Source organism: Glycine soja, chromosome 4 (genome assembly GCF_004193775.1).
Source record: "Glycine soja cultivar W05 chromosome 4, ASM419377v2, whole genome shotgun sequence".
Lineage (NCBI taxonomy): Eukaryota > Viridiplantae > Streptophyta > Magnoliopsida > Fabales > Fabaceae > Glycine > Glycine soja.
The window spans coordinates 20876209-20903399 of NC_041005.1; the positions used below are offsets into that span (position 1 = coordinate 20876209).

General features: G+C 36.6%; 1 protein-coding gene and 1 long non-coding RNA gene across 14 annotated transcripts; one reads left to right on the forward strand and one right to left on the reverse strand.

The window, feature by feature from the left end:
• Window positions 1–783: 783 nt before the first annotated feature.
• On the reverse strand, window positions 784–25337 carry LOC114409509 (protein LNK2-like). Of its 13 annotated transcripts, none has more exons than XR_003666101.1 (9): window positions 25037–25337; window positions 14836–15181; window positions 14521–14650; window positions 13664–13970; window positions 8785–9468; window positions 8530–8675; window positions 1870–2229; window positions 1218–1308; window positions 784–1057 (listed from the first exon to the last, which is right to left on the reverse strand). XR_003666101.1 is itself a non-coding variant. In XM_028372993.1 (8 exons), the coding sequence occupies exons 1-7, from the start codon at window positions 25058–25060 to the stop codon at window positions 1893–1895; spliced, it is 1974 nt and encodes a 657-aa protein (XP_028228794.1). In that variant the 5' UTR covers window positions 25061–25337; the 3' UTR covers window positions 784–1057; window positions 1870–1892. The 13 variants fall into 13 exon arrangements, 11 of the variants coding, with proteins under 11 accessions (XP_028228794.1, XP_028228791.1, XP_028228795.1 ...); XR_003666102.1 differs by having other exon boundaries at window positions 1866–2229; XM_028372993.1 differs by lacking the exon at window positions 1218–1308.
• Window positions 23283–23971, forward strand: LOC114409512. Its single transcript, XR_003666103.1, has 2 exons — window positions 23283–23363; window positions 23500–23971. It is a non-coding gene; the product is annotated as an uncharacterized LOC114409512 (long non-coding RNA).
• Window positions 25338–27191: the final 1854 nt, after the last annotated feature.

Genomic DNA, 27191 nt, shown 5'->3' on the forward strand with positions numbered 1-27191 from the left:
CGAACTGTTGTTCAATGTTACAAAGCATGGGAAGCAGCAAAAGTATGAAGTACTGACTGATGATGAGAAGAGAGCACTGCTCACCGAGTTAAAGAGGGAAGAGAAGCAGGTAATATATGTTTCTAAAGGATTTTTTATCAATGTTGATTTTCTAATCAACGATTGTAAGTGCACTCTATTCTCGACGTGCACCTCCTCACTTTAGAGGAGTCAAATCCATTTCTAATTATGTTCTAACTCATACAAAAATGATGGAATAAATTCTGAGGTTAGGAGATTGATTTTGGAGATTTCAGAAAATGATAAATCATAGTGCATATGGTTGATAGTATTACTTTCATGCATGAAGTATTTGGGCCCTTTTAATTTTGATGTTATATGGAAGGAGGTTTTTGTTCTGTAATTAAGGCAACATTCCTTTGCTCTAGATCAATATTAGAAAGCATGTACTGCAGCAGCCAGAGACTGAGGTACTCATTGATGACGAGGAAGCACCACTCACCAAGTTCAACTTGGTAGAGAAGCAGGTAATTAATAATATGTTTCTGAACATGTTCTACTAAAATAATGTTCTTCTTCACACACCTCTATTTTTGAAAAATTATTTTCCAATGATAACCCTATCGTTACACATTTAAACGGACATTTTTTTCCTCTACAAGTTTTTGAAATTTAATTTTGGTACAGTAAATTTTGGCTTTCGCAATTGAACTTTTGAAAATCTACTTGTATTCTTCAGTGTTAAATTTTTGGAAGTCTAATTGTTACCTATTTCAGAATTGATTAAACTTTTGCAAATCTATTTATATATTCTGAAATTAAACTTCCAAGTGTATTTGATAAACACTTCAAAGGCAACCTGCAAAAACTAACATCTTTTGCATATTTCGTAAACTTAATGGGGTACTATTTTATTGCTGAATCCATTTGCCACTACATCATTGCGTTGAAACAATGACTGCCCACAGCCACATTGAAAACCACGAGGAGTTCATTTCACTGCTATGTTAATTTGCTTCGTTTCGCTATCCTAGGCATGTGTCCTCATCAGTCATCCCTGTCATCAGGCAACAGAAAAAGCGGCATCATTTCATCAACTTCCTCCAAAATCTGAGACTCGAGTTAAAGACATGATTTCTTAGCTCATTGCCTATCAAGCACTCAAGCTGTGGGCAAGGACCATAATATTTTTACACAAATTAGGCAATTAATCTTACAGCAGGTATTCACTGCATTATCAGAATGCCACTAACAATCTATTTTGCCTTCAAAAGCATGGCAAAAAATAAGCATCGACTTGACTTCAACCTGAAAATTCAAAATATATAGATGAAGACAAATACTTGTTATATATCTTTGTTAAATTTTCCGCAGAAACCCAGAACATACTTAAATTCAAATTAAAAATCGCTAGTTTATGTCTGAATCTCAAATAATGATAGACATAACATGAATTATGATGAGGGGTAGGTAGGTATGGCAAGTGGTACATATAGAAATACAACACCAACTTTAAAGCCTGGTCTAAGTCAGTCAGGCAAAGACTTAAAATTTGACATCTGATAACTGGCTTTGCGAGACACTTTTGTTGTAGTTATGATTAAAACAACATAGCACTCACAACCTTAAGTATGGTCAGATACTGATATACATACTCTGTCATGTTTTAAAACAGCAGAAACACTAATAATACTGATAACATGCATGCATAAAACTGGTTCCCAGGATTCTACAGTGATAGTTGCGCTTGCTTATGATCCGAATGGCTGACAATAAAATAAAACATTTGCATTACCAGTAAATCCATATATAATTGAAAGAGGGAAGAATATCAATAAACATGGATGTATTAAGGAAGGATTTACCCACAGATTTCCGGACAACCTCTTTCTTCATTGAGAGGCTTCAAGTTCCTGTGTGTTTGAAGCATTCTCTGACGTGTCTATGCAGGGACTGTTTTTAATTTGATCCATGGACTGGGCATCAACCCAAGGATTCTTAAACCCAAGGTGAGAAAGTTGTTGATTGTTTTTCGAGTCCTCATCTGGTAAGCAACTCACTGGAAAGTTCAAGGGGTTAGCTGCTTTGCTTTCACATTTGGTAGAAATAGGTGACTCCAGCTTGTCAGAATAGTTTTGGGTCAACTCCATAGGCCTATGAAAAAGTAAATGAGCCACAGTTCTATCAATGGGATTCGTCTCTGTTTCAACATCAGGCATCCTGGCATATCTGTGATAACATGGTTCATAAGTGAAAATAGTTAGCAGCATACTACTTTACAATGCAATCAAAGTGATAATACGTACCATATTTACATGGCAATCAACATATCTATGGTTCATATAGTAAAAACAATGATGGATCTAACACTTACCAAAATGTTAGATCCATCATTGCTTTTGCAAAATAAGCATGCTTATAGTTCTATTGGAGTTTGAAGATAATACTAGTAATGTCCTTGATTGTCAACTTCTCAACAGCTTTCACACTATAACAATTTACACGGTGACACTTCACTCAACATCCTTGTTGATCAAAACCTTTCGCCTATCAGAATCTTTCGTAGTTAGTCCTTTTCAAGATCTCGACAATCAACTCTGATACCGCTTGACTGCTCTGAAGATCATTGATTGTCCCCAGAAATCAATATAAGACTTTTTTAATGTGTTTTGTCCTCACTCACGCTTTCTGATAAACTTTCCAAAAAGTCACTCATCCCCTAACCACTCCAAGTCCAGCAAGTAACACCCCATTTTTTCATAAAATAAATAAAAAAAATTATTTAAAAATTAATAGAAGTTTTAGAAATTAAATAAATGAAAGAAAAGAGTTTTTGTTAATTAAAATAATATTTTCATAGTATTAGAAAATAAATAGAGTAAAATGATGTTTTATAAAATAGAAAATGTTTTAATTGGTTATTTATTTTATGAAAGAGTAAAATAGAGTTCATTTTTATAAAAAAAAAAAAAATAATCGTCTCAGAGTACCCTAGCTATAAATAGAGACAGATTAGGTCAATTTTTACAATTACGATATGTCTTTACACTCCTCCTTCCTCCCAAATTCATTCTCTCTATCCTCTCCCAAAACCCTCCCTTTTTCTCGCATACACCCAAATTTATCCCAGTAAAATTACGATCTCAAACTCATTAACCGTTAGATTGTCCTAAAATTTGGGTACCACCTTCGAAACTCATTTTCGCAGATTCTCACTGTTGGGATTTGCAAAATAATGTCTGTAGAGAGAGAAATTCCCCTCGCACGAAGACAGTGATATTAAGACTACAATCTATTCTCATTCTCTCTAACGCTTGGAAACCCTAATAGAACAACCAAAGGAAAAGCTTGAGAAAATCTTAGGAAATTGTTAGAGATGTCACTATCGCTGTCAAACTACACCCTAATAGTTCATTTTGTTGTTCGGGGTCCTAATTGTACTGTATCTACCCTGGGATCTAGATATTTTGTCACCTTTATTGATGATTACTCTCGACGTACTTGGTTGTTTTAAATGGAAAATAGATCTGAATTGTTTACTATCTTTCCATCATACTACCAACAAATTAAAAATCAATTTGGTATACCAATTTGCACATTACAAAGTGATAATACCCGTGAGTACCTCTCACATGAGTTTCAACAGTTTATGGCTTCTCATAGCATTCTTCATTGTACGTCTTATGCTTATACCCCTCAACAAAATGGGATTGTTGAACATAAGAATCAGCACCTCATGGATACCACTCGAACACTTCTTTTCCATAGAATATCCTTCATCGTTTTTGGGGCGATGTCGTTCTCACCACATGCTACCTTGTTAATCGCATGCCTTCCTCCATTCTTAACAACCAAATACTTCACTCCATTTTATTTCCTCATCAAGATCTTCACTCTTTACCTCCGCGTGTTGATAAGTGTCATAATTTAGTTGTTTTTAGGATTAAAATATTAGCACTTATCTTTTGATTGTAATAGTTTTCTTATAAACTTCCCTTCTTTCTAGTTGTTTTATATATTGTACATTTACTATTTTTTTTAAATATGGAAGATTCATCCATGATTCTATAGGTTTTGATGGTTGTTTGTTGGATCCAAAAACCAAGTTAAAAAAAAGGATAAAATGGTCATTTTCCCAAGATTTCAGACATTCATTTGCCCAAGCTAGCAACCAGCTCGCCTGGGCTAATCAAGTTTCTTCAGGCATAAGTAATCAACTTGCCTGGGTGAGCTACAGCTCGCCTAGGCGAGTGAGTGCCTTCGACACTAAGTAAGAAATTTGTCTGGGCGAGCTACAGCTCGTCTAGGCGAATTTGTCCACACCTCTGGGCTATTTTCTATAAATAGTCATGCAAATGGTGGAGAAAGGAACACCAGAATGTAAAGAGAAAACATAAGAAACACCAAAAGGAAGAAGAAAGGGGAAAGTGAAGCCTGGGCACTGCACAATTATAACCTCGGATCGCATCCTTCATCATTTCTCTTGTTGATCTTGTGCTCTACACAAAGATCGGTTAGTTTCTTCAAAGGATTGGATGTAGTCTTCGTACCCTTATGTATCTCTTTTGATATTATACATATGTGTGTGTGTGTGTGTGTGTGTCTTTTCTACTCATTATTGGTGATTTCATTTTGTTCGTAATGTTTGATTCTATTTGATCATTAGTTTCATGAAATTGGATTTTAAGTTTGACTGGGAAGTACTCTTAAAATTTGAACTGAATGAATTTACTCTTTACATTATGTTGCTAGGAATAGAGCATAACGTTTTGATTGCAAAAAGTACGAGATTGTGATTGTAATGCTGGGATATTTACTTCATATGCGAGGGATCGATATTCGGTAAATATTCTTAAGATTCTTGAGTACGAGGGATAGATTCAGGATAACTTAATGTGTGCATCGGTAATGTTAGAAAATGATTCATATATATTAATCTTATTAGGATACTGAGGGTATAAACGATGAAATTCAATCTTACGTTTTCTTGAATTAATCAAATTTGTTATTATTGTTTCCGTAATTTTAAGTATTTCTGACGCACTAAATTTCATTATTTTTGTTATTTTGTTACTTCAATTATTTTTCATTAGTTAAACAAACCCATGATATTTCAATTAAACTTGTACATAATTATTATACTGATAACCTTTATTCGAAGGAATTGAGTAATTCAAGTCCCTGTGGAGATGATCTCTTTTTATAAATCTGTAACATGCGACGACATTGGTATGCTTGCCAATAGTCTAACACGTGTCTTTGGGTCTATCGGTTTTGTTCACAATTTCTCTCCTTGTCTTGATAAACTTTCCTTCGTCTCACAAATGTATTTTTTGGGCTATCCTTGGTCTCAAAAAGGTTATAAGTGCTACTCTCATTCTCTTTGTCATTATCTAATTTCAGCGGATATTACTTTCTTTGGGAATAATCCCCCCACCCCTATACCCGACTTCTCTATATCTCTTGATTCTCTTCCTCATATCTCCTTCGATTATTGTCTTGCAACGTCTTCTCCTGGTTTTCCCACACTTCCTCCTCCTCCCTACAGGTGTATCATCATTGCCCTCGTCCATTTTCCCCAGCTTTGCCTAGTGTTGCCAATGACTCTCTAACTCTAGTTGGTCCAACTTATCTGGACCTACCTTTTGAGTTGAATTTTCCTATTACTCTTTAGAAAGTTATCCGCTCCAATAGGAATCCTTATCTTCATTATGTTAACATGAGCTTTCATTGTTTATCTCCTTTGCATTATGCTTGTCTTTCTTCTCTATCTTCTGTTTCTATTCCTAAGCATGTAGGTGATGCCCTTTCTCACCCTGGTTGGCGACAAGCTATGCTTGAGGAGATGTGTGCCCTTCAGAGCAGTGGTACTAGGGACTTCACCCCCCTTCCACTTGGCAAGACAGTTGTAGGTTGTCATTGGATTTTCGCAGTCAAAGTTGGCCTAGATGGTCAAGTAGATCGCCTCAAAGCTCGATTAGTTGCTAAAGGCTATATACACAGATCTATGGTCTTGACTAACCACTCAGTCTTCTATTGCCACTTAAACAAATGGAATATCTACCTTATTGTATAAGCTGATGACATTGTCATTACAGGTGGTGATCACCATGGAATCTCTCAAATAAAGCAACATCTTTGCCATCATTTTTAGACCAAGGACCTTGGTTTTCTTCATTATTTCTTGGGGATAGAAGTGGCACAATCCAATAATGGCATTGTGACTTCTCAGAGAAAGTATGTGATGGACATCTTAGAGGATAGTGACCTGATGAATGCTAAGCTTATAGATACTCCTATGGATCCTAACACCAAACTCATGCAAAAAACAGGGGGATCCCTTTTCAGACCCTAAGAGGTAAAGAAGGATGGTTGGGAAACTGAATTATATCATTGTTACTTGTCCAAGCATTTCTTTTGCAGTCAGCGTGGTGAGCCAATTTCTTAACTCTCCATGTGAAGAAATTGAGATGTTGTTAACAATTAGAAATATATAAAAGGAGGATTGGGAAAAGGTCTCTTGTATGAGGACAAAGGTCACACACAAGTTGTGGGATATTCAAATGTAGATTGGGCTAGCACTCCTATTGATAAGAGGTCCACTTCTGGGTATTGTATCTTCATGGGTGGCAATTTAGTTTCCTGGAAGAGTAAGAAGCAAACTATTGTTGGAAGATTTAGTGTTGAAGCAAAATATTGAGCCATGGCTTCAGCTACTTGTGAACTTGTGAGTGGCTAAAACAACTACTGAAATAGCTCAAGGTTACAAATGTCTCACCTATGACCCTTATTTGTGAAAACCAGGCTACTTTGCACATTGACTCCAATGTGGTGTTTCATAAGAGGACCAAACACATTGAAGTAGATTGTCATTCATTCGAAAGAAGATCTTATTTGGTGACATTAAGACCCGTTTGGTAAATTCCAATGATCAGTAAGTTGATGTTTTCACTAAGTCCAATTCCAATGATCAGTAAGTTGATGTTTTCACTAAGTCCTTCAGGGGTCCTAGGATTGATTACTATATATGTAATGAGCTCAGTGCATATGATTTATATGCTTCAGCTTAAAGGGGAGTGTTAGAATATATTATATGCCCCAACACACCCCCTCACACCCAGAACTTTTGGGGACTCAAAACGTGGATAATATGGTGGGTGACCCATTTAATGGATCTAGCATAAGCTCTGATACCATGTAATAGTGTTTAACTATTGTGTGTTGTCATATCAGACCACACAAAATACTCTTATTTATAATAGAGGTTTACAAAATAAGAAAAGGAAAATAATCCCATAGTAAACTGCTGTAATTAAAACATATCATATCATATATTTTACAATTGAAAGAAGGAGAAAGGTGTGGGCTAGGGTTTTTTGGGCCAAGGGTTTGTATACCAAGTCATAAACCCAAACTGCGAAAAGCCAAACACAAAGTCACACACAAGCGCCATGCCCTGTCCAATAGTGATCTTCAATGATGATCCTGAATGATCCGGAAAAATTGTGATTCTCAACACACACAAACTTGGAGATGGCAAAGAAGATCATAAACTCGTACAACCTTACGCGTCAGATCGCGATTTTAACTACCATGAGCTCATAGGGTAAGGGTTGTCTTCCACTTATATACTCTATTTTTGGTACTATCTGTAGCTAATGTAAGACTTGGGCTTTTTCCAATAAACTGTAACCTAATGAAATTAAATGGGAATAGACATAAATTGGCAAATCCTATTCCCTGAGTAACTTATGATGGGTTAAGTTGATTTGTAACCCATTGTTAAAGGTGAGTGAGTCTCTTAGTTAGAAGCCTATATATACTTAAGAGACTCCGGTAAGAAAAGAGTCAGTTATAACTGTCTGACAGTGACAATTATAACTGACAGGAACAGTTACAAAGAAAGAAAAGTACAGTGAATGTACAAAGATAGAAAACAAGAAAGATTACAAAGAGATACTCGAGGAAAGTATTCTCTTATACTTTTTTACTTCTACCAAAACCACTGAAGTAAGTCAAGAAAAACTGGTTCAATGGCCTAGGGCACACCCAACATTCAAAAAATATCATAAAGAACCAGCTACAGAACAAATTAAGAACAGACAATGAGCTGATTTTGGACTTCGACCACACATCTCAAGGGAAATAGATTTATGTGGCCTACAAATCTGCAACATGTCATTGGTATTAGTAATATTCAGAACTTATGTTCAACAATGGACTTAACCTTAGAGTAAAATTTGGACTTCCAAGAATATAATACAAGAAACTCAAGCACCAGATATTTTACTCATAAAGTGGTGCCAGAAGATGCATATAAACCATAATGTATTCCGACTTTTTCTGTGTTTAAACTTGTCCATCAGTAACGTAAAAAGAAATACATAGAACTCACTAGCACCAGATATTTTGGCATAAACCTTTAGCTGTTTCCTCCTATTCTGGTTTTGATCTTAATCATGATGCAAAAACAAAAAAGCAATAAGTAATAGCATTTAAAGTTGTAGTGCATGATAGTAGCGTTCCTACCTGTTTTGGCTAATGCTTTCTTCTCTTGCAGCAACTTCAAGTTCTTCTCTGCTACTTTTGTTTGTACTGCTAGTATCACTAGTATAATGCCTTTGTGCCAACCGGAACAAACTATCTCTGATGCAGAGTCTTATTTTGATGTCTAACTGTAGAAAAAGTTTGCCTCGGGATTGTAGCCATGTCCGGATTAGTATACAAGGAAACAGTTATACTACACATATACTATATAATTTTAGCAAGTATCGATTCAAATACCTTTGATATAATATCCTGAAGTCTGTACAATACGGTATCTTCAACGAAATCATTACCAACTGCCACTGACATTGTATTAGAATCATCTTGTTCAATTGGTGGATCTAGAGCAGGAAGAGTTCTTAGATCGTCATCAGTCCCATCACTAAGATGACTTTGAATTTCTGGAGGACATTTTTGAGTGCTTGATTTACTAGTACTAGGAACTTGATGGCCCAATTGTTGTTGTTGTTTCTGAATAGCAATCATTGCCTGCATTTGCTGCCGCCTCCTCAATTTTTCAATTTTCTCCTGAGGGGTCATGATTTGAGGCTTGACTGAGTCCACTAAATTATTCACAGGATTCACAATACCAGGAGACACTTCGTACCCAGAAAGTGCTGGGTGAGTCTGTGATAGCATTGGCATAGCAGGATATGTATTAGTAAGGTTCCCATACACAGAAGAAGCCGCATATGGATTTATGATATTCTGATATAGGGTTTCAGCTCCTTGGATCTGCTTTGGCTGCCCCAGAATTGAAGAGGGAGAAGATTGTATAACAGAAGGTGCCAATTGATTCTGAAATTGTTTTGCCGGTGCTGCTGAAGGAGACCAATTATCATAGAAATCCTGCAAGGTATTCTCCTCTTGTTTTACCAGTGATTTTTTCCGAGTTTTCAAAAGATTCTTTTGCCTAAAAACCTGCACATATATGAAATGACAAAGTTCAAATACTTACTTGACTTTGAGAAGGAAACAGGTGAAATAAATCTTCTGCTAGATCTGTAGCACATAATTATGCCAAGGGTGTTCAGCCATGTATGAAAGACATGCACATCTAATCAGAATAAAACATAAACCAAAGGACACAATATAAGAGCAATTCTAAACACAAATAAAGTTCAAACAAAGAAAGATATTCATCATAGAAAAGAACTTGTGCTTTCTAAAGATGCTAAATAGCATATTTCAAATTTTCCTCAACCTAGAAACTAAGGGAAATATAACCTAAGTCTCTAAACTCCTAAAGAACATAAAAAATAAAAAAGCCTTATATTGCTAAAAGGGCTGGAGCTTCAGATTTAAACTTCCAAAATGAGGAGGTAAAGTAACCAAATAACAAATGTTGGTAGAGTGCAATTATGGATGAAATCAATAATATAGAACTGTGTCTGAATTGACCATGTATCATTTATTTACATTTTTACAACGACTAGTTGTCCATTCCAATAGGAACATTGTCACTATCACTAAACCCTAGTACATATGGTAAAGGTGTCTACAATTTATACCTTCATAAAGATGTCTACAATTTATTCTCAATTTTAACAAGTGCAGTAGTTCCATGTCCTTACTTAGTCTTGTAGAAAAGGTGCATATGGAGCAGCCTCCTAGATTTATTGCTCAGGAGGAGTCTTTACGGCTTGTCTGTCAGTCTTTAGAAATTCCTGTCTAGTCTTAAATAACCACTGAGGGTAGAGTTTGGCAGATTAACCATGTTGGTTCAGCTGTTTGATATGACACATAATGAAGCTGACAAATCAATTTAATATCATCATTAAACTAGAGATGTCAAAATGGGTTATATCCCATAGCCCACCTGTTGTGACTTAAGCACATGAAGAGTGCCCAACCAAAAAGACTAGTCCATTAGGTGGGAGATCCTCACAGCTTAAGTATCACATCAAGTCTTTTATTCTACTTAATGCGGACTCCTAACATTGTCACCTCCTTTAAGAGTTGACATCCTTGACGGTTTTCACTCTATCAACACTGACTTGGTGGTATCACATTTCCCTTTGACAGGTTCATTCACCTATTAATATTCAGTATTACACCTTAATTCAGTCTATAGGTAGCTCTTTTCGTAGCCTAATTCACAATGAAAGCACAAATTATTAGGACTTAAGCACATGAGGAGAGCCCAACCCAATATAGTCCATTAGATAAGAGAGCTTCATGGCTTAATTAGGCATCATGTCTTTTATTCTACTCAGCATGAGATTCCTAACACCACCCCACTCAACCCCCTCCATAACCCACTAACATTTTAGCCCCCTAATGTGAGTTATTTTCATCCCCAGCCCACACGTTTGATTTATTTAGGGGGTTCGGGCATATTGTCGGTCATCCCACAATATCTTTTTCACATGAGGAGAGTTACACCGCCACTGTGCTTCTTATTGATTAACAGATTGCACACTTAGACAGTGGGCCAGTGCCTTTGTTGTTACACTCGTACACATGCAAGTCTTGAATCTAAAACTATAGTATATGAAAGTCTTGAATCTACAAGAGTAACAAAGCCGGTCACACTAGGTGAGGTCGGCTAAATGTATCACAAGATACCATTTGGCTCAATTAAAAACTAAACTCAATTTTGATTTAAATATTTTTTATTTTATGATAAAATAAGAAATAATTCATCACATAATTATTAGGCTTAATTAAGTTTTTAGTCCCTAAAATTACAGGGATTATTTTTTCTAGTCCCCCAAATAAAAATTTACATTTTTTAATCCCTTAAATTCAACAAATGCTCTTTTTAGTCCCTCTGCCAGAGTTTGAGGAACTACAAAATGCAAATTTTTATTTAAGGGAAGGGACTAAAAAGAGCATTTTTCGAATTTGCAGGAGTAAAAATGCAAATATTTATTTATGGGACTAAAAAAACAGACCTAATTTGAGGGACAAAAAACATAATTAAGTCTTATATTAATTACTCCTTTTTATTTTAGGTATTAATTAAACAGTTGTATGTTTTTTTAGGAATTACTTAGACAGTTATATGTTTATTTTTGGAATTAATTTTCTAGAAGATTGAATAATTAGGATAAAGATCATATTCTGATTTGATCCTATTTGATTGTTATTTTGGGTCAGAATCAGAATCAAATCCCTCTGATTTGATCTGATCCCCCTCTATTTGCTTTCCACTCTACATTTGTCATGTAATTAGGCAGCCCAACCTACATATGTATCTCTTTTATTTCTGAATGAATATACACGAAAGTATTTTTCCTCTCCTATTGTTTTTTCTACCTAGTGATTGAGTATTTATAGTTTAATATTTTTCTATTCTTCTTAGATCAATTGACATCTCTTTGACCTTTATTTTCTCACCTTAACTCAGTTTTGATCTTAAGGCAAATGATTGGGCTTAATTGAGAATTGGAGCTAATTTTCAAATTTTGTGCTTACTTAACCTATCTGTCTTGTGCAGGGCCTAGATGACACTACAGAACTCCAAATGGAACGTGTGAATAGTCTCTGGAAAGCTGAGAAAAAGATTTTCAATTTTGTTACAAATAAGCTTTGGTCAATTCTATCATTTCGGGGGTCAAATTGAGCTTGGAAGTCAGAACCTCTGCACTTAAATAATTAGACTGCGAGTTTGGGCATTATTTTGTGCAATTAGTTTAATTAAGTAGATTGGATGGGCCTAATCAAGGATCATCCATTCCTTCTGAGTAGTCACTGTATATATTAGTGTTAGTTAGTTAGTGAGTTAGTTACTTCATTTTGTAAAAAACAGAATTAGTTACTTGTTGTGCAAGCTTTAGGATCAAACTATTTTCTCTCAATTGTTCTTCATTCTTCTTTTGTTCACTTTTGTTCTTCCATTTCTTGTACACAATTTCGTGAATTTTCCATTGGTGATGATCATGGAAGGCTAAACACTTCATCAATCCAAGGATCCACTCCAAGCAATGCTAAATTTGAGTTCTGGTTTAGTATTTTTAATCTTTGTGAATGTTCATCCTTCTCTTCAATCCTATTTTCGATTTTCATGATTATGATTATGCTTAGGATTGAAAACGGATTAGGTTATGGATTCATTTCCTAATTTTAAAATTTAATCACAGATTATTTAGATGATTTTCCAACCTAATTTGTGATCTCAAACAATTTAGAGATTGATTCAATTGAACTTTCTCTAATGCATTTGACTAAACTTTCACACTGAACATTATTCGTAGTAACTGTGATAATTTGATTTGCATTGGTTTGGTGAATTGGATTGATGCTATCAAACTTGATTTGTGTTATGTTTTTGTTTTGTTCTATTTCTTCATCTCTGTTTTTGTGTTTTCACATTCCTTTATCGTCGCTTAGAAACCATTCGATAAAATTTTCCCCTTGTTGTTTATAAGTGAATGAACGTAGGAACCATATTGGATCATATTTCTGAGTTTGACCTAGGTTAATCCTGTGCTACAGAATTTCCTAATTTTATTTGTTTTTGAACGATTCGACAGTCATTATCAAATAGTCCCAAAAATCACATTTTTATGCTTCTAAAATAATTTTGGATTTCTTTTTAGTTTGTTCATTCCTTGTTGCAATGTTTACATAGTGATAAGAACCCATAATCATATTAAGAAGAGGGGAGTATTAGCAACATACTTTCTAATAAATTCTTTATTAGGTTGAATTTTATTGGAAATTACAAAATCATGAGAGACTCGTTAAGTGAGAAGTGGTCCCACAAAAATTTGTGATTTCCAACAAAATTCAGCCAATAATGGAGACTGTGTTTAAGAGTTGTTACTAGCATTTCTTTAAGAAGAAAAAGGGATAAACCCCTGTTACAGGATAGAACACTGCAGAACTTCAAGGGTCTGCACCTCCCAATGCCCAATTCTCTCATAAACGACACACTACTCCTTCCTCTCAACCTCTCCTTATTTATAGGCAAATCTTCTGTAATTCTTCTCTATGTCAGCTCAAAAACTTAGCAGATATCAACAATTAACTAACTCTTTATAAACACTAACAGATATTATAACAGAACAGCTATCTAACAAAGTCTAAAGGACAAAAGTAAAACAATGTCCACTGTACAAATAGAGAGATAAATAACAAAGATACTGGATCATTGTGAAAATTGGCATACCTGCTGTTCCTTTCCAGTAGGCTTACTTCTAACTCCACCATTTCCCACATTAGCTGTGGTTGTGCATGAATTTTCTATAACTTGGGATCCAGGACCCCCAATCTTCTCATTGCTGAGGTCCAATGATTTATCATTACATTGAACATATTCTTCTTTGATTTCCAAAGACTCAGTTCTGTTCCTTAAAGCACCAGATGAACTTGGTGTATCCAATGGTAAAGGTGCTGCATTGTTACTCACATCTTTAGACGACCAAAGCTCATTAGAACTATCAAGACTTGCATGGCCAAATATAGGGTCATCATTGCTGCAAAACCATCACTTGTGAGAATATTCAGTCAGACCGATGCCATTGTAAAATACATGACTAATAACTATAAGTATAGACTTAAATCTACGAGCATTCACTGTTAATCAGGACTTCACATCGTCTTTCCAATGTTATCCATTACATGCACCATATAATGAAAACCAACGGGCGTAAACTACCAATTGACAATCTTTCTAAGTTCAAACTTTGGTAAGATGAAGTCTTCAAATATTGTAATCATTCCCATTTTTTTCACTTTTAATGATGTTACTTTATCATTGAACGACGAATGTGCCCAGCTGCACATATTTTTCCATTGAAGTTTTATAGAAGGAACTCAAACTAAGATTCAGTAAAGTGTAAGCAGTTGTGAAAAATGATGAATACAATAGTTCTCATAAATAGGAGAACAGCGGAGAGAAGTTTAGACCATTTTTAGACTTCAGTAATTCAGTAAAAAGAATGACATGATATTAAATACGTTGGTGATCATAATGCTATCTGATACGCATGCATTATATAATGCGACAGAGATAATCTACTTTACCTAAAAATCCGATCAAGGTCATCAAAACTTCCTATGTTGGCCCATCCATAATCAACAAAATGACCTTGCTCTTTACCTTCATGAGCATTTTGGAAAATTTCAGCATGCTTTTCATGTTGTGTAATTTCTTCTGTGAAACATTAATACAATTAGAAATGGCAAAATATAACTACATATCATGCATGTTTATTATTTTTCATAAAATGATAGTGAGACAAGCAGAAAAGACATCAACAGACAGAGGCCTGTACAAACACAAAAATGAATAGACAGACATGTTATCTAGTTATTATTCCAGCAAATTGCCAATTTTACCACCTCTTGATGAACTCAATTTGCTAAGTTCACTTAAATTATTAGATACTTCAGTACCCAGGGAACCATGATCAATTTTAGCTGAACTGGATAAAGCCAAGTCAGGCCATGCATTTGTTCCATATCCTGAGGTAGGTAGTTCTCCACTATTATCAAGGTTGGAACTGCTTCCTAGCTTTCTTTCATGAAAATCAGTTTTAGCCTCCGGTCTCTTCAGCTCAGTGAGCTTAGTCGCAGCAGCTTCTTGATTCCATTCTTTTTTGTTGCTAACATCTTCATTTACCTCTGGATAAGGCACAATATGATCATCACTCTCACCTCCTTCACCCCATATTATGTTAGCTAGCTGAAAACAATCCATCATTAAACATTATTAGTATTATTATTGATTATTGACGAGATTGAAGTCAACAATAATAGAAGTACACTCTAGATGTTGACAGTAGTAACATTAATAGACTTGAAATGAAGGTGAGGAGAAAATCAAAATCTCACTTTCTCTCATAGCTTTTATTAGATTCAAAATGTTACATATATATAGAATACAAAAGAGAGAGAAGAGGGAGAAGAGCTATGACAGTGACATCTCACTGCTGCCTTCTGAATAAGGCTTACAGATTAAGCTACCAAACATAGGTAAAATACAAAAATATTCAATACTCCCCCTCAAGCTGGAGCATATAAATCATATGCACCAAGCTTGAAACATATAGTCTGAATTTTGGGTCCTTTTAAGGACTTAGTCAAAATATCCGCTGGCTGGTCATTAGAACCAATGAACTCAGTGACAATCTCCTTGGACGGAAGCTTCTCTCGAATGAAATGACAATCAATCTCTATATGCTTAGTCCTTTCATGAAAGACTGGGTTTGAGGCAATATGAAGAGCAGCCTGATTATCACAATACAACTTCATTTGCAACTCTTCACAAAACCTCAATTCTTGCAAAAATTGTTTAATCCACATGAGTTCACAAGTAACCATAGCCATTGATCGATATTCAGCTTCTGCACTGGACCGAGCTACAACCGTCTGTTTCTTGCTTTTCCAAGAGATAAGATTTCCTCCAATGAAGACACAATAGCCTGATGTAGACCTCCTATCCATGGGACAACCAGCCCAATCAGCATCACAATATCCTGATAATTGCGTATTACTCTTGTCTTCATATAACAACCCTTGTCCAGGAGCTCTCTTAATATACCTCAAAATACGCATGACAGCATTCCAATGGCCCAAATGAGGATTCTGCATAAATTGGCTAACCACTCCCACAGCAAAGGAGATATCAGGTCTAGTGATGGTAAGGTAAATGAGTTTTTCCACAAGCCTCCTATATCTCTCGGGGTCAAGATAAACTTCACTTTGATCTGCCATGAGCTTCAGATTAGGATCTATAGGGCTTTCAACAGGTCTACAATTTTGCATACCTGTTTCTTCTAAAATATCAAGAGCATACTTCCTTTGAGAGATCACAACACCATCTCCTGATTGAGTCACTTCAATACCAAGGAAATACTTCAAAGACCCCAGATCTTTGGTCTGGAAATGACTGAATAAATGCTCTTTTAGCTGGGTGATCTTAGTAGCATCATTCCCTGTAATCATTATATCATCAACATAGACCATTAGATAAACACATTTTTCAGGAGATGTATGACAATAAAATACAAATTGATCAGCTTCACTTCGTTTCAGTCCAAACATTTGAACAACATGACTAAATTTACCAAACCAAGCGCGAGAAGACTGCTTCAACCCATAGAGAGATCGGTGAAGCTTACACACAAGGCCATACTCCCCCTGAGCAACAAACCCAGGAGGTTGCTCCATATAAATATCCTCTTCAAGATCACCGTGGAGGAAGGCATCTTAATATCAAGCTGATGGAGGGGCCAGTGACGGATGGCAGCCATAACAAGAAACAGACGAACAGTTAACAGTGTAGACCCACCTACAACCCACAGGTGTCTTACCAGGAGGAAGAGAAACAAGCTCCCAAGTACCATTATTTTCAAGAGCCTGCATTTCATCAATCATAGCCTGTCTCCAGCTAGGATGATCAAGTGCCTCACGGACAGTGGAAGGAATGGCAAGGGAAGACAATGAACAAACAAAGGAACTGTATGAAGGAGACAAACGGTGGTAGCTTAAGAAATTATAAATAGGATGAGGATTACGGGTAGAATGAGTACCTTTTCTGATGGCAATGGGCCAATGTGAATCAGAAGGAGGAGAAGAAGTGGAAGGAGAGGACGGATCCATGAGTGGAGGACTGGTCGAAGAAGGACGAGAATCACGAGGAGAGGCTTCAGGTACTGGAGATCCAATCTGTCTTGTCCTGTGTTGATCTGTAGTCAGAGGTGGTGAGACGACTTCAAGTGAATTTGGTGAGGAAGATGGAACAATACTGACATTTTGGCCTGAGTTATCTAGGGGATAAGGAGAAGGAATAGGAAGAACTTCCTGGAGAGACGAAGAATGGTCTACGGAGGGTGAAAAGAAAGGTGTGTCTTCAAAGAAGGTTACATCTGCAGACATGTAGTATCGTCTCATGGTTGGAGAGTAACATTTGTAACCCTTTTGAAGACGAGAATAACCCAGGAAGACACATTTGACTGACCTAGCAGAGAGTTTGTCTAAACCAGGAGACAAATCATGAACAAAACAAGTACAACCAAACACTTTAGGAGAGACATGAAATAAAGGATCATGAGGAAAGACAATTGAGTGAGGAATTTGGTTTTCAAGAGAAGAAGACATCCGATTGATTAGGAAACAAGCCGTAAGCACCGCATCTCCCCAATGATGTATTTGAACATTCAAATTTAGCATTAGGGAGCGTGCAGTTTCAAGAAGATGACGATTCTTTCTTTTTACAATACCATTTTGTTGTGGCGTGTGAGGACATGTGGACTGATGTAGGATACCTTTGGAAGACAAAAAAGAAGAAAGATCATGAGAGAAATACTCTTTAGCATTATCACTTCTGAAAATTTTAATTGTTTTTTCAAATTGATTCTCAATCTCATTGTAGAATGACACAAATATAGACAAAAGTTCAGATCTGTCTTTCATTAAATAAACCCAAGTACATCTGGAGAATTCATCAATGAAGGTTACAAAATATCGAAAATCAAAAGATGTAACACGACTTGGTCCCCAAATATCAGAATGAATGGTAAAGAAAGCCGAGTTACATCTTTGTACAGTTTGAGGAAATGACGACCTGACATGTTTTCCTAGTTGACAAGACTCACAATCTAAGACTCGAAGATTCTTAAGACTAGGGACCATCATCTTCAATTTTGATAAACTTGGGTGACCTAGACGATCATGCAAAAGTTTGGATTTGGAGATTGCAAAACAAGGCCCAGGTGGACTGGATACCAAATAGTAAAGTTCTCGTGATTCATGTCCTTCTCCAATCAGTCGCCCCGTCCCATGTTCCTGAATAACAAAAGAATTAGCAATAAAGGTTACTGAACAATTTAACGAACGAGTTAACTGACTTAGTGAGATTAAATTATAGGGACACTGAGGAAGGAATAAAACAGAGTTTAATTTCAAGGAAGGAGACAATGAAACTTGATCACTTCCTTGAGACGCAACCTTGGAGCCATTAGCTATAGTGACGAGGTGAGGAATTTTTTGTAAGGAAAAGGATGTAAAAGAAGACTTATTACCGGAAATATGGTCAGAGGCACCTGAGTCAAGTATCCAAGGACTAGGACCTTCAATTGATTGAGAGATACAAGCTGTTGAAAAACATGGTACAGATGAGGATTGAGCTTGGTTGCTGGGTCTCTCGAATTTGAGCTTCAAATACTCCTGATACTCCTCATCAGAGAACTTAGACTCTGCTTTCTCTGATCTAGAAACCTGTGCAACCTTGTTAGGAAACCCATGCAATGAATAGCAAAACTCTTGGGTGTGACCCATCCTCTTGCAGTACGTGCAATGAGGACGTTCACCCCTTCCACTACGGCCTCCTCTACTGTTGCGGCCGCCTCCTCTACCACGAGATGCAACCATTGCTGACGTCTCCACACTATCAGTAGGATTTTCATCCTTCGATACGTGAGGCACACGGAGAAGCCTAGTGATGAGAGAATCCATGGATGGAACCTGATCCCCAGCGAGTACTTGATCACGAACATGATCAAAGTCTGAGTGTAAGCTTCTCAAGATAAGGACCATGTAAAACTTGTCCAGTTTCCTGTTCACTTCTTCCAATGAATCAGCCACAAGAAACTTTCTCAGCTCTTCCACGGCAGCCCGAGCCTTACCCACATGAGCAATCATGTCATGGCTGGTTTGCTTGAGGGCTGTAACCTTCATGGTTGCATCAAATAAGCTTTGGACATCATCGGCAAAAATTTCTTGAGCCTTCTTCCAAAAAGAACGACACGTTTTAAATGATCTAAGGATATCCAAAATATCCGGCTCCACTGATTGCCATAGCACAGCACACAGTTGATAGTCAAGCTTCTCCCATTTGGCTCTTTTGTCACTTGAAACAGAATCGGAAGCTTTCTCCAAGTGGTCATGGTGTCCTTGACCGAGAAACCAAAGTTCTACGGAAGCAGACCATGAGGGGTAATTTTTCTAGTTTAGTTTAGCAGCTGTGATGGTGGGAGTCCCGGAGAAGGAGAAAACAGGTCCAGGGGAAGTCATTTTGACCCACAAGATGAAACCCTAAGGGAGCAAAAAGGAGGAGAGAAGGGTTGTAGCGTTCCAGGTGACGAAACTGGAAACTGAGGGCTGGAACGGACTCAGGGGGAGCCGACGGAGGGAACGGCGGAGGCGCGGCGCGTGGACTGCACGCGCCGGAAGACGTGCGGGACTGTGGCGGCGCGTCGCAACTCCGTTGACGACGCGAGTTGGACTGCTGGCTCGCGCTTCCCAAGGCAAGCCTAACCCTGGCTTCGCCGGAGAAATGGCCGCCGAAAAATGGCGGCGGCGGATGACACCTGCTCTGATGCCAACTTGAAATGAAGGTGAGGAGAAAATCAAAACCTCACTTTCTCTCACAGCTTTTATTAGATTCAAAATGTTACATATATATAGAATACAAAAGAAAGAGAAGAGGGAGAAGAGCTATGACAATGACATCTCACTTTTGCCTTCTGAATAAGGCTTACAGATTAAGCTACCAAACATAGGTAAAATACAAAAATATTCAACAAATAGACACCGGGAAGAACAGAAATGTACAGAGAAAGAGGACAAGACATAACAAAATTTACAAAAACTTCACTACCAACTATCACTCAGCATTTGAAACTAACGAAGGATATGTCCATTTAATTGTTTATTTCAGTGAAATACCCGACTAATTTGGTATCACGTCAAAAATTTGTAAACTGATTATGACTAATGGATATTAGAGTGATCGCTAGATCACTTCAGTACTCTACTGTTATAAATTAGTTAAGCAGTTATTCTATCTTTTAAATCAGGTAGTCTGTACAGCTGGCAACTAAATTGAATCACTCCCTAACTATACAAGGCTGAATTTTGTATGGAATAGTTAAGATTTATTACATTTGGTAATTGTGTATAGAATGATGAACACACATGTATATTTATATTGACAACAATAACTATACAAGGATATCCCTAATAAATGCTAATAACATGTGCTAAAACTATATTCACAAGTGCAACCTTTTCAAATACACCAACGTCGACAAACACTTACGGACATACCTCCACCAGCCCCTATGATGATTAGTGAAGATATACTAGATGCCATGCCCAACTCTTTCCCGTCACCATCTTCTTTATCGGATCCATGTCCTACATCAAACCAAGATTGGCTCATTGCTCTGCGAAAAGGTATTAGTTCTACTCGTAACCCATCTCCCCACTATATTAACCTTAGCTATCACCATCTTTCTACTATGCACTATACATCCCTTTCTTCTTTGTGCTCTGTGTCTATCCTTAACTCTCCAGGTGAAGTATTATCACTTCCAAAATGGAGGCAAGCAATGATTGACGAGATGTGTGCACTTCAAAGTAGTGGCACTTGGGATTTGGTATCTCTTCCCCCTCGGAAATCCATAGTTGGATGCTGCTGGTTGTTTATCGTAAGGTCGGCCTTGACGGTACCATTGATCAATTCAATGCCCATCTAGTAGCAAAAGGATATACACAGGTGTATGGGCTAGACTATACTAACACTTTCTTCCCTGTAGCCAAAAGAAGTTTGTCAAATTACTATTCTCTATGGCTGCCATCCGTCACTGGACTCTCTTCCAACTAGACATTAAAAATGTTTCCTGCATGGCAATTTGGATGAAGAGGAGTACATGGAGCAACAACCAGGATTTGTTGCTCAGGAGGAGTCCTCTACTATGGTCTATCAGCTTTGCCGGTCCTTAAATGGACTTAAATAGTCCTCTCGAGCCTGGTTTGGCTGCTTCTGAAGTATTGTGCAGCAGTTTGGCATGATTCAAAATGAAGTCGACCACTCTCTCTTTTATCAACATTCGCCACAAGGATGCATCTATCTCATTGTCTATGTGGATGACATTGTCATTATAGGTAGTGATCAGCATGGCATTACCAACTTGAAACAATATCTCTCACGCCAGTTTCAAACCAAGGACCTTGGTAAACTTTGGTATTTTCTAGGTATCGAAGTTGCTCAATCCAAGGATGATCTAGTTATCTCCCAAAGGAAGTATGTCTTGACATCCTGGAAGAGGCTGGCCTACTGAATGCTAAGCCAGTGGACACTCCTATGGATCCTAGTGTCAAATTGCTACCCAATTAGGGAGCCCTTATTGGATCCTGGGAGATATAGGAGGTTGGTTGAAAAGTTGAACTATCTCATAATAACTCGTCCAGTTTGCAGTAAGTGTCGAAAGCCAATTCATGAACTCTTCCTGCCAGGATTATTGGGATGCAGTTATGCGGATCCTGAAATACATTAAGCGTGCTCCAAGCAAAGGCCTCATTTATGAAGATAGGGCCATGGTATTAGTCAGAAGCAAAAAGTTGTATCAAGATCAAGCACTGAAGTAGAATACAGGGTCATGGCGTTAGTCGCTGGTGAACTCATAGGGCTGAAGCAGCTTCTCAAGGAGTTCAAGTTTAAAGAAACTTCACATATGACCCTTATATGTGACAATCAAGCAGCACTACATATTGCCTCCAATCTAGTATTTCATGGGAGAACCAAACATATTGAGGTTGATTGTCATTTCATTCAATAGAAGATCGAGTCAGGGAACATTATTACAAGTCTTATCAACTCTTGTGACCAATTGGGTGATATCTTCACAAAGTCTCTTAGGGGGCCTAGAGTTAGTTTTATTTGTAGCAAGATGGGAATATATGACTTAGATGCTCCAACGAGGGGGAGAGTTGAGAATCAATAGGATTATTATGTAATAAATGTAGATTATTCTCACAATTTAGGGTAGAATAATTGATATATTAAATTATGCTGAGAATACAAGTCATATATACAAGGCTAGAAAGCTATTTTAGGAAGTATAATAATAGCACCTAGACAACCAAATCCCTATGATTCAGGGATATTCCCATCATATACTATAATTGTAATCTGCTAAATAAGGAAACAATACAACTAATAAAACACAGATTCTGACAGAAATAATACAGCTAATAAAACAGATTCTAACAATTATAGGCACATAATATCTGATTAAGAGAAAACCAAATATCCTCCATTGATTTGTAATTATTGCAATAAGCCTATATAATCTCTCATCCAATTTGATTCCAAATTAGTTTCTCTTTTTTTATATATATTTAAATGAGTAATGAAATAAATAACATATAATATACTATATAAACTAAATGATAATAGCAACAAAACTAAATAAACCATAACATTAATATAATAAAATAAATAATAATAGTGATGAAAAATAAACCATAAAATTATAGGCCTCGATTTATAGATGACTAACTACAGTTGGATAAGTAAATACAACTGTCACTGACAATGACATGCCCAATGTACCTATAACACTATGCAATCAATGAAAATTTTGGAGCAAAAGCCCATTTGCAAAAGATATCAACAAATCATCACATACTTTTGATTTTTTGTATCTTTCTCTGGATCATTGTCTGATAATTATGTTAACCAGGGGTGTGCAAACATACCCGACCAGAACTGAAACGGACAAAACTGCAAAAAAAAGTGTGATTTGGGTGGGTTTAATCAGGCTAACGGGTTACAAAATTGGTTTAGTACGGGTTGCATTGGTCAGGTTCGGTTGTCATTTCCTAACTTGTCGATAACTGAACCCAACCGAGAATTTTATGTAGACATAGGTTTAGGCCCATTTGCATGTGCAAATGAGAGAGTTAAAAATGTTTAAGCATTAGGCCCATTTGTGCGTGCAAATGAGAGGCCCATTACCATAATAGATAATACAACAAAGTCAACCCTAGTGCCACTCATTCGTCTAAGCATCTCCCTTCCCTTCCTCTCTCCGTCTCTTGTTACAACCTAGCGCAGTGGGTAGCGCCAACACCGCAATGTAAGTTCCCTACTACCCTAGCATCGTTCCTCTCCCTCTATCTCTCATCTCGCCTCTCTTCATCGTGATTCTGAATGTGCTTTTGTGTGGATCAGAAAATCAGATTTGAGATCTGTGGCTTGTGATGATTTTGCAGTTCCACTGTGGCTTGCAGTTCTGATGGTGGGTTATATATATCATTAATGGTGTTAGCAATTGTGATGGTGGCTTGCGGCTCAATGGCAATGGCAACATTGAGGTGATCGTGTCAGTAACAAAGGAGTTGATTTAAGCCAAGAACCCCATCAACCGACTTGACCTGTGACGAAACCCGCTCAACCCAGACCCGCCTAAACCTGTGTCTTGTTTGGTCAGAAACGGGTGTAATTACGTGAACCGATGGGTTGCTGCAGTGGGACTTTTCAGACCCGAATCCGACCAAACCCGACCGGTTGAACACCCCTAATGTTAACCTTCCATCTTCCCACTAATGCACAACTTAATTTAAGGCACCTGGTAGTAGTAATGACTATAGTCATAGTATATTGACCATCTACTTTACCATTCCACGTTGTGGTTAAGGCCCAAAAGAATTACCATTCATTTGGTATTTATTCTACTGAAACCAATTCCTGTTTTGCCTTTACAATTCCATTTCATGCAATATTTAGAGATTGGAATTCCTGTTTTGCCTTTACAATTCCATTTCATGCAATATTTAGAGATTGGAACATCAGTTTCTACTTCCTGGATCTAGTCCATAGTCCATTCCTCATCTCTGCATGCGCTTCCAGCCCATCAAAGAAATTTCTCCCGCACCATATAAGCTATTATCATCCATATTTCACATTGGGAAATTCTGAACTCATACATTATGACTAAAAAAAACGAGGAACAAATGCAGCATTACAAAGTAAAACAGAACAACATGATTTTCCCCCAACTGAAAAAACCTTTCAAAGACATTCCTAACCAAGAGTAACCAAATTCAGATTCAGGATACCCTTTTCATTATATAAGCCCACTTCAGAGATTTAAGTACAAAAGAAATAGGATAACCTCCCTAACCTCTACACGCGCAACTAACATATGGGTAGTGGCTCAACTAACATCCATTTCTTACTAACTTAATCCTAAACTCAAGTGACACATCACTATTCATCCCCAATTCTGCTAAGCAATCCACTAACCCACGTCTGCTACATAAAACGCTGCTTAATAAAAATAGCAAGGGTTCTTTACTACAATTCTCCCTGATTTTCCTGGCGTAACATTGACGTTATCCAGCATCACCAGTGCAAAGAATGCTATGACCATCTAAACAAACTAAGTAGTACAGAGCAATCTCTCTCTCTCTCTCTCCTTTCTCTCTATCTATCTCTAGCTGAGGGTTAAGCCGAGACATAACAGACATTTGTTACAGTTCCAATATTTGCACGAAATATTTGTTTTGCAATTTTGAGTTCCTCAAAAGCATTTAACCAAAAGGAAAAGAAAAGAAAAAAAGAAAAAAAAAATTTACAGCTACACAAAGACACACAATAAATCATCAAATTCATTGCAACAACAAGAACCTAAGCACGAGTAATAACACCAATAAAATGACACTAAAAAAATCTGGATCAAAGACTCTGACCCCAAAATTAAACTAAAAATTCCAAAAAAAAGTAAAAATGCTGAAAAAATTGACGCACCTCTTCGTCGTTCCAATCAAACATTTCATATAACTCTAGCAAACAAATGCGCAAAAGCGAAACCAGAATCAAACACCAGGCACCGAATTAGCTCACACATCGCCGAATTCCCCTCGAGATCACAGAGAAACGCACTCCATCAAATCTAGTCGAGAAAAACGAACATGCAAAAAAAGAGAACACGAAGAAGCTCTCAGTCGCAAAAACCTTCAATTCAACAATGCAAAACGGTAAAACGGAGTTTCGAGAGAGAAAGAGAAGAAACAGAAGAGAGACAGAGAAAGAAAGAGTATGGGGCAGAGTGCACGTGACGTCACGTGGGTAGGCGAATGGCTTAGAAACGGAGGGTGGGTCCCGCATGTGCGACACGTGTGAATGAGAACGTATCTAAAGTAGTGGCCAGGAATTGCGCTATCAAATACTCTAACTTCATTGGGCTACGTTTTCTCTCTCTCTCGATTTTGCGTTTCGGGTTTCGGTGCTGTCGTTTTTGGGGGTTTGGTTCGTCGGGATCCTCGTGAGCTGTGTGGCCCCCACCATGGGCATGTGTGGTGGCTTAGGTCGTTTCAGGGGTCGCTTTCGGATGGGCCTGGAGTGGGCGCGAAACAATGAAGAAAAATCAACTTGACTTGGCGATTTACGTTCAAATTTTTCCAACTATGGTCAAACTTTCATCGAAATGAAATTCAAAACATAAACGCTTTCTCCTTTAGTTGTGTACCACCTAAAATTAGGGGAATTTGTTTTTTAACTGCTTTTTGACAAAAGAAATTGGAGGCAGCAAGTGTATCAAAGGAATGTGGCTATTGTAAACATCATAACAAAGTTTTCATTTTTTACAACAAGTTGTGTTATAAATAATAGATAATCATGTCATTTTAAAATATGACTTTTAAAATAATAAATAAATAAATAGATGTAGAGAATAATATTTATTAGATGTCAAATCCTTAAAACTTCATTGGATAATAAAAAATAGTACTTCTTAAAATAAATTTTAGTATTTTAATAAATTAATTTTAAATTATAGTAAAATAATGACTTGTATTTTTAAAATTATATGCATTAAAAATGGTTCGTCTGACTAAGATAGGTCTCGAGATGGATTCCTGTTACAATAACATTTAAGCATTTATGCCTTACAAGTTTAGTGCTTATAGGGTTGTGGATGATCAATCTACATTGCTCCACCAAGATCGATTCATACATATATACTTAAGTTCTTGCATATAAAGATTCAATGTTTAGTGGGATGTGAACCGTCCCACTAATATCACCTCAACAAGGCTAACTCAGATGAATCGAGAATAACAAATCAACCATAATAAAATAGTTGGACATCTAATATTGAACCTCAAACATTAGGCTCAATCACATTTCATAATATAGGAGAGTCTCCATCTTGTCATTTTAAGTTTACACATCCACCTTAGGATTTCATGAATAGATCAATTGATTTTGGGGCTTTCAAAATCCAAATATGGATAAAATGTAATAAAATATTAATAATTATTATTTTTATATAAATTATACTTATTTTTATCGACAGTGATGCATTGTTTTGTTCTCACAAATAAAATGCTTGATGAGAGGAAAGGGGATAATTTTCTTCTTTATTTTTAGGATAAGGGGAGAATAATTAATATATATATATATATATATATATATATATATATATATATATATAATTGAATTTGCATGTTTTTGTGTGTACTTTAAAAATAGGACAAAAAGGGAAGGCAATAGTTAATTGTACCAAATGTATACTTTTGGATATGATCAAGATGTTTCAAAGATTATGGATTATATTTATCAGGGAAATAAACAAGGAAGCAATGTTTTGATTGTTAAAATGAGTATTGTAGTATTTGATTAGAGAATACTCATCATCAATCATAAAATATTATTCTAGGATAAGATTATTAATTTTTATATAATTATTTTAAAAAATATAGAGAGAAAGTATTTTATTGGTTGATACTTGATAAACAAAAATTAAACTTATTTAAATAATCTAAAATAATTTAGTTGTAGCTTAAATTTATAAAAGTAAAATTTCACTACATTGATTGTTTTTCAAAAAACTAATTTATAGTTATTGTATTATTCATAAATTATACATTAATATGAACAATTTTCTATGTAAGATCTTTTT

Bases quoted from the DNA above. Each gene is read 5' to 3' on its own strand.
- LOC114409509 (XM_028372993.1), bottom strand. From the start codon at position 25,060: ATGTTTGATTGGAACGACGAAGAG. The intron at 9,469-13,663 runs GTATGCCAATTT...ATATATGTGCAG, and splicing joins CTACTGGAAAGGAACAGCAG to GTTTTTAGGCAAAAGAATCT. The intron at 8,676-8,784 runs GTATTTGAATCG...CTTTTTCTACAG, and splicing joins TTCAGGATATTATATCAAAG to TTAGACATCAAAATAAGACT.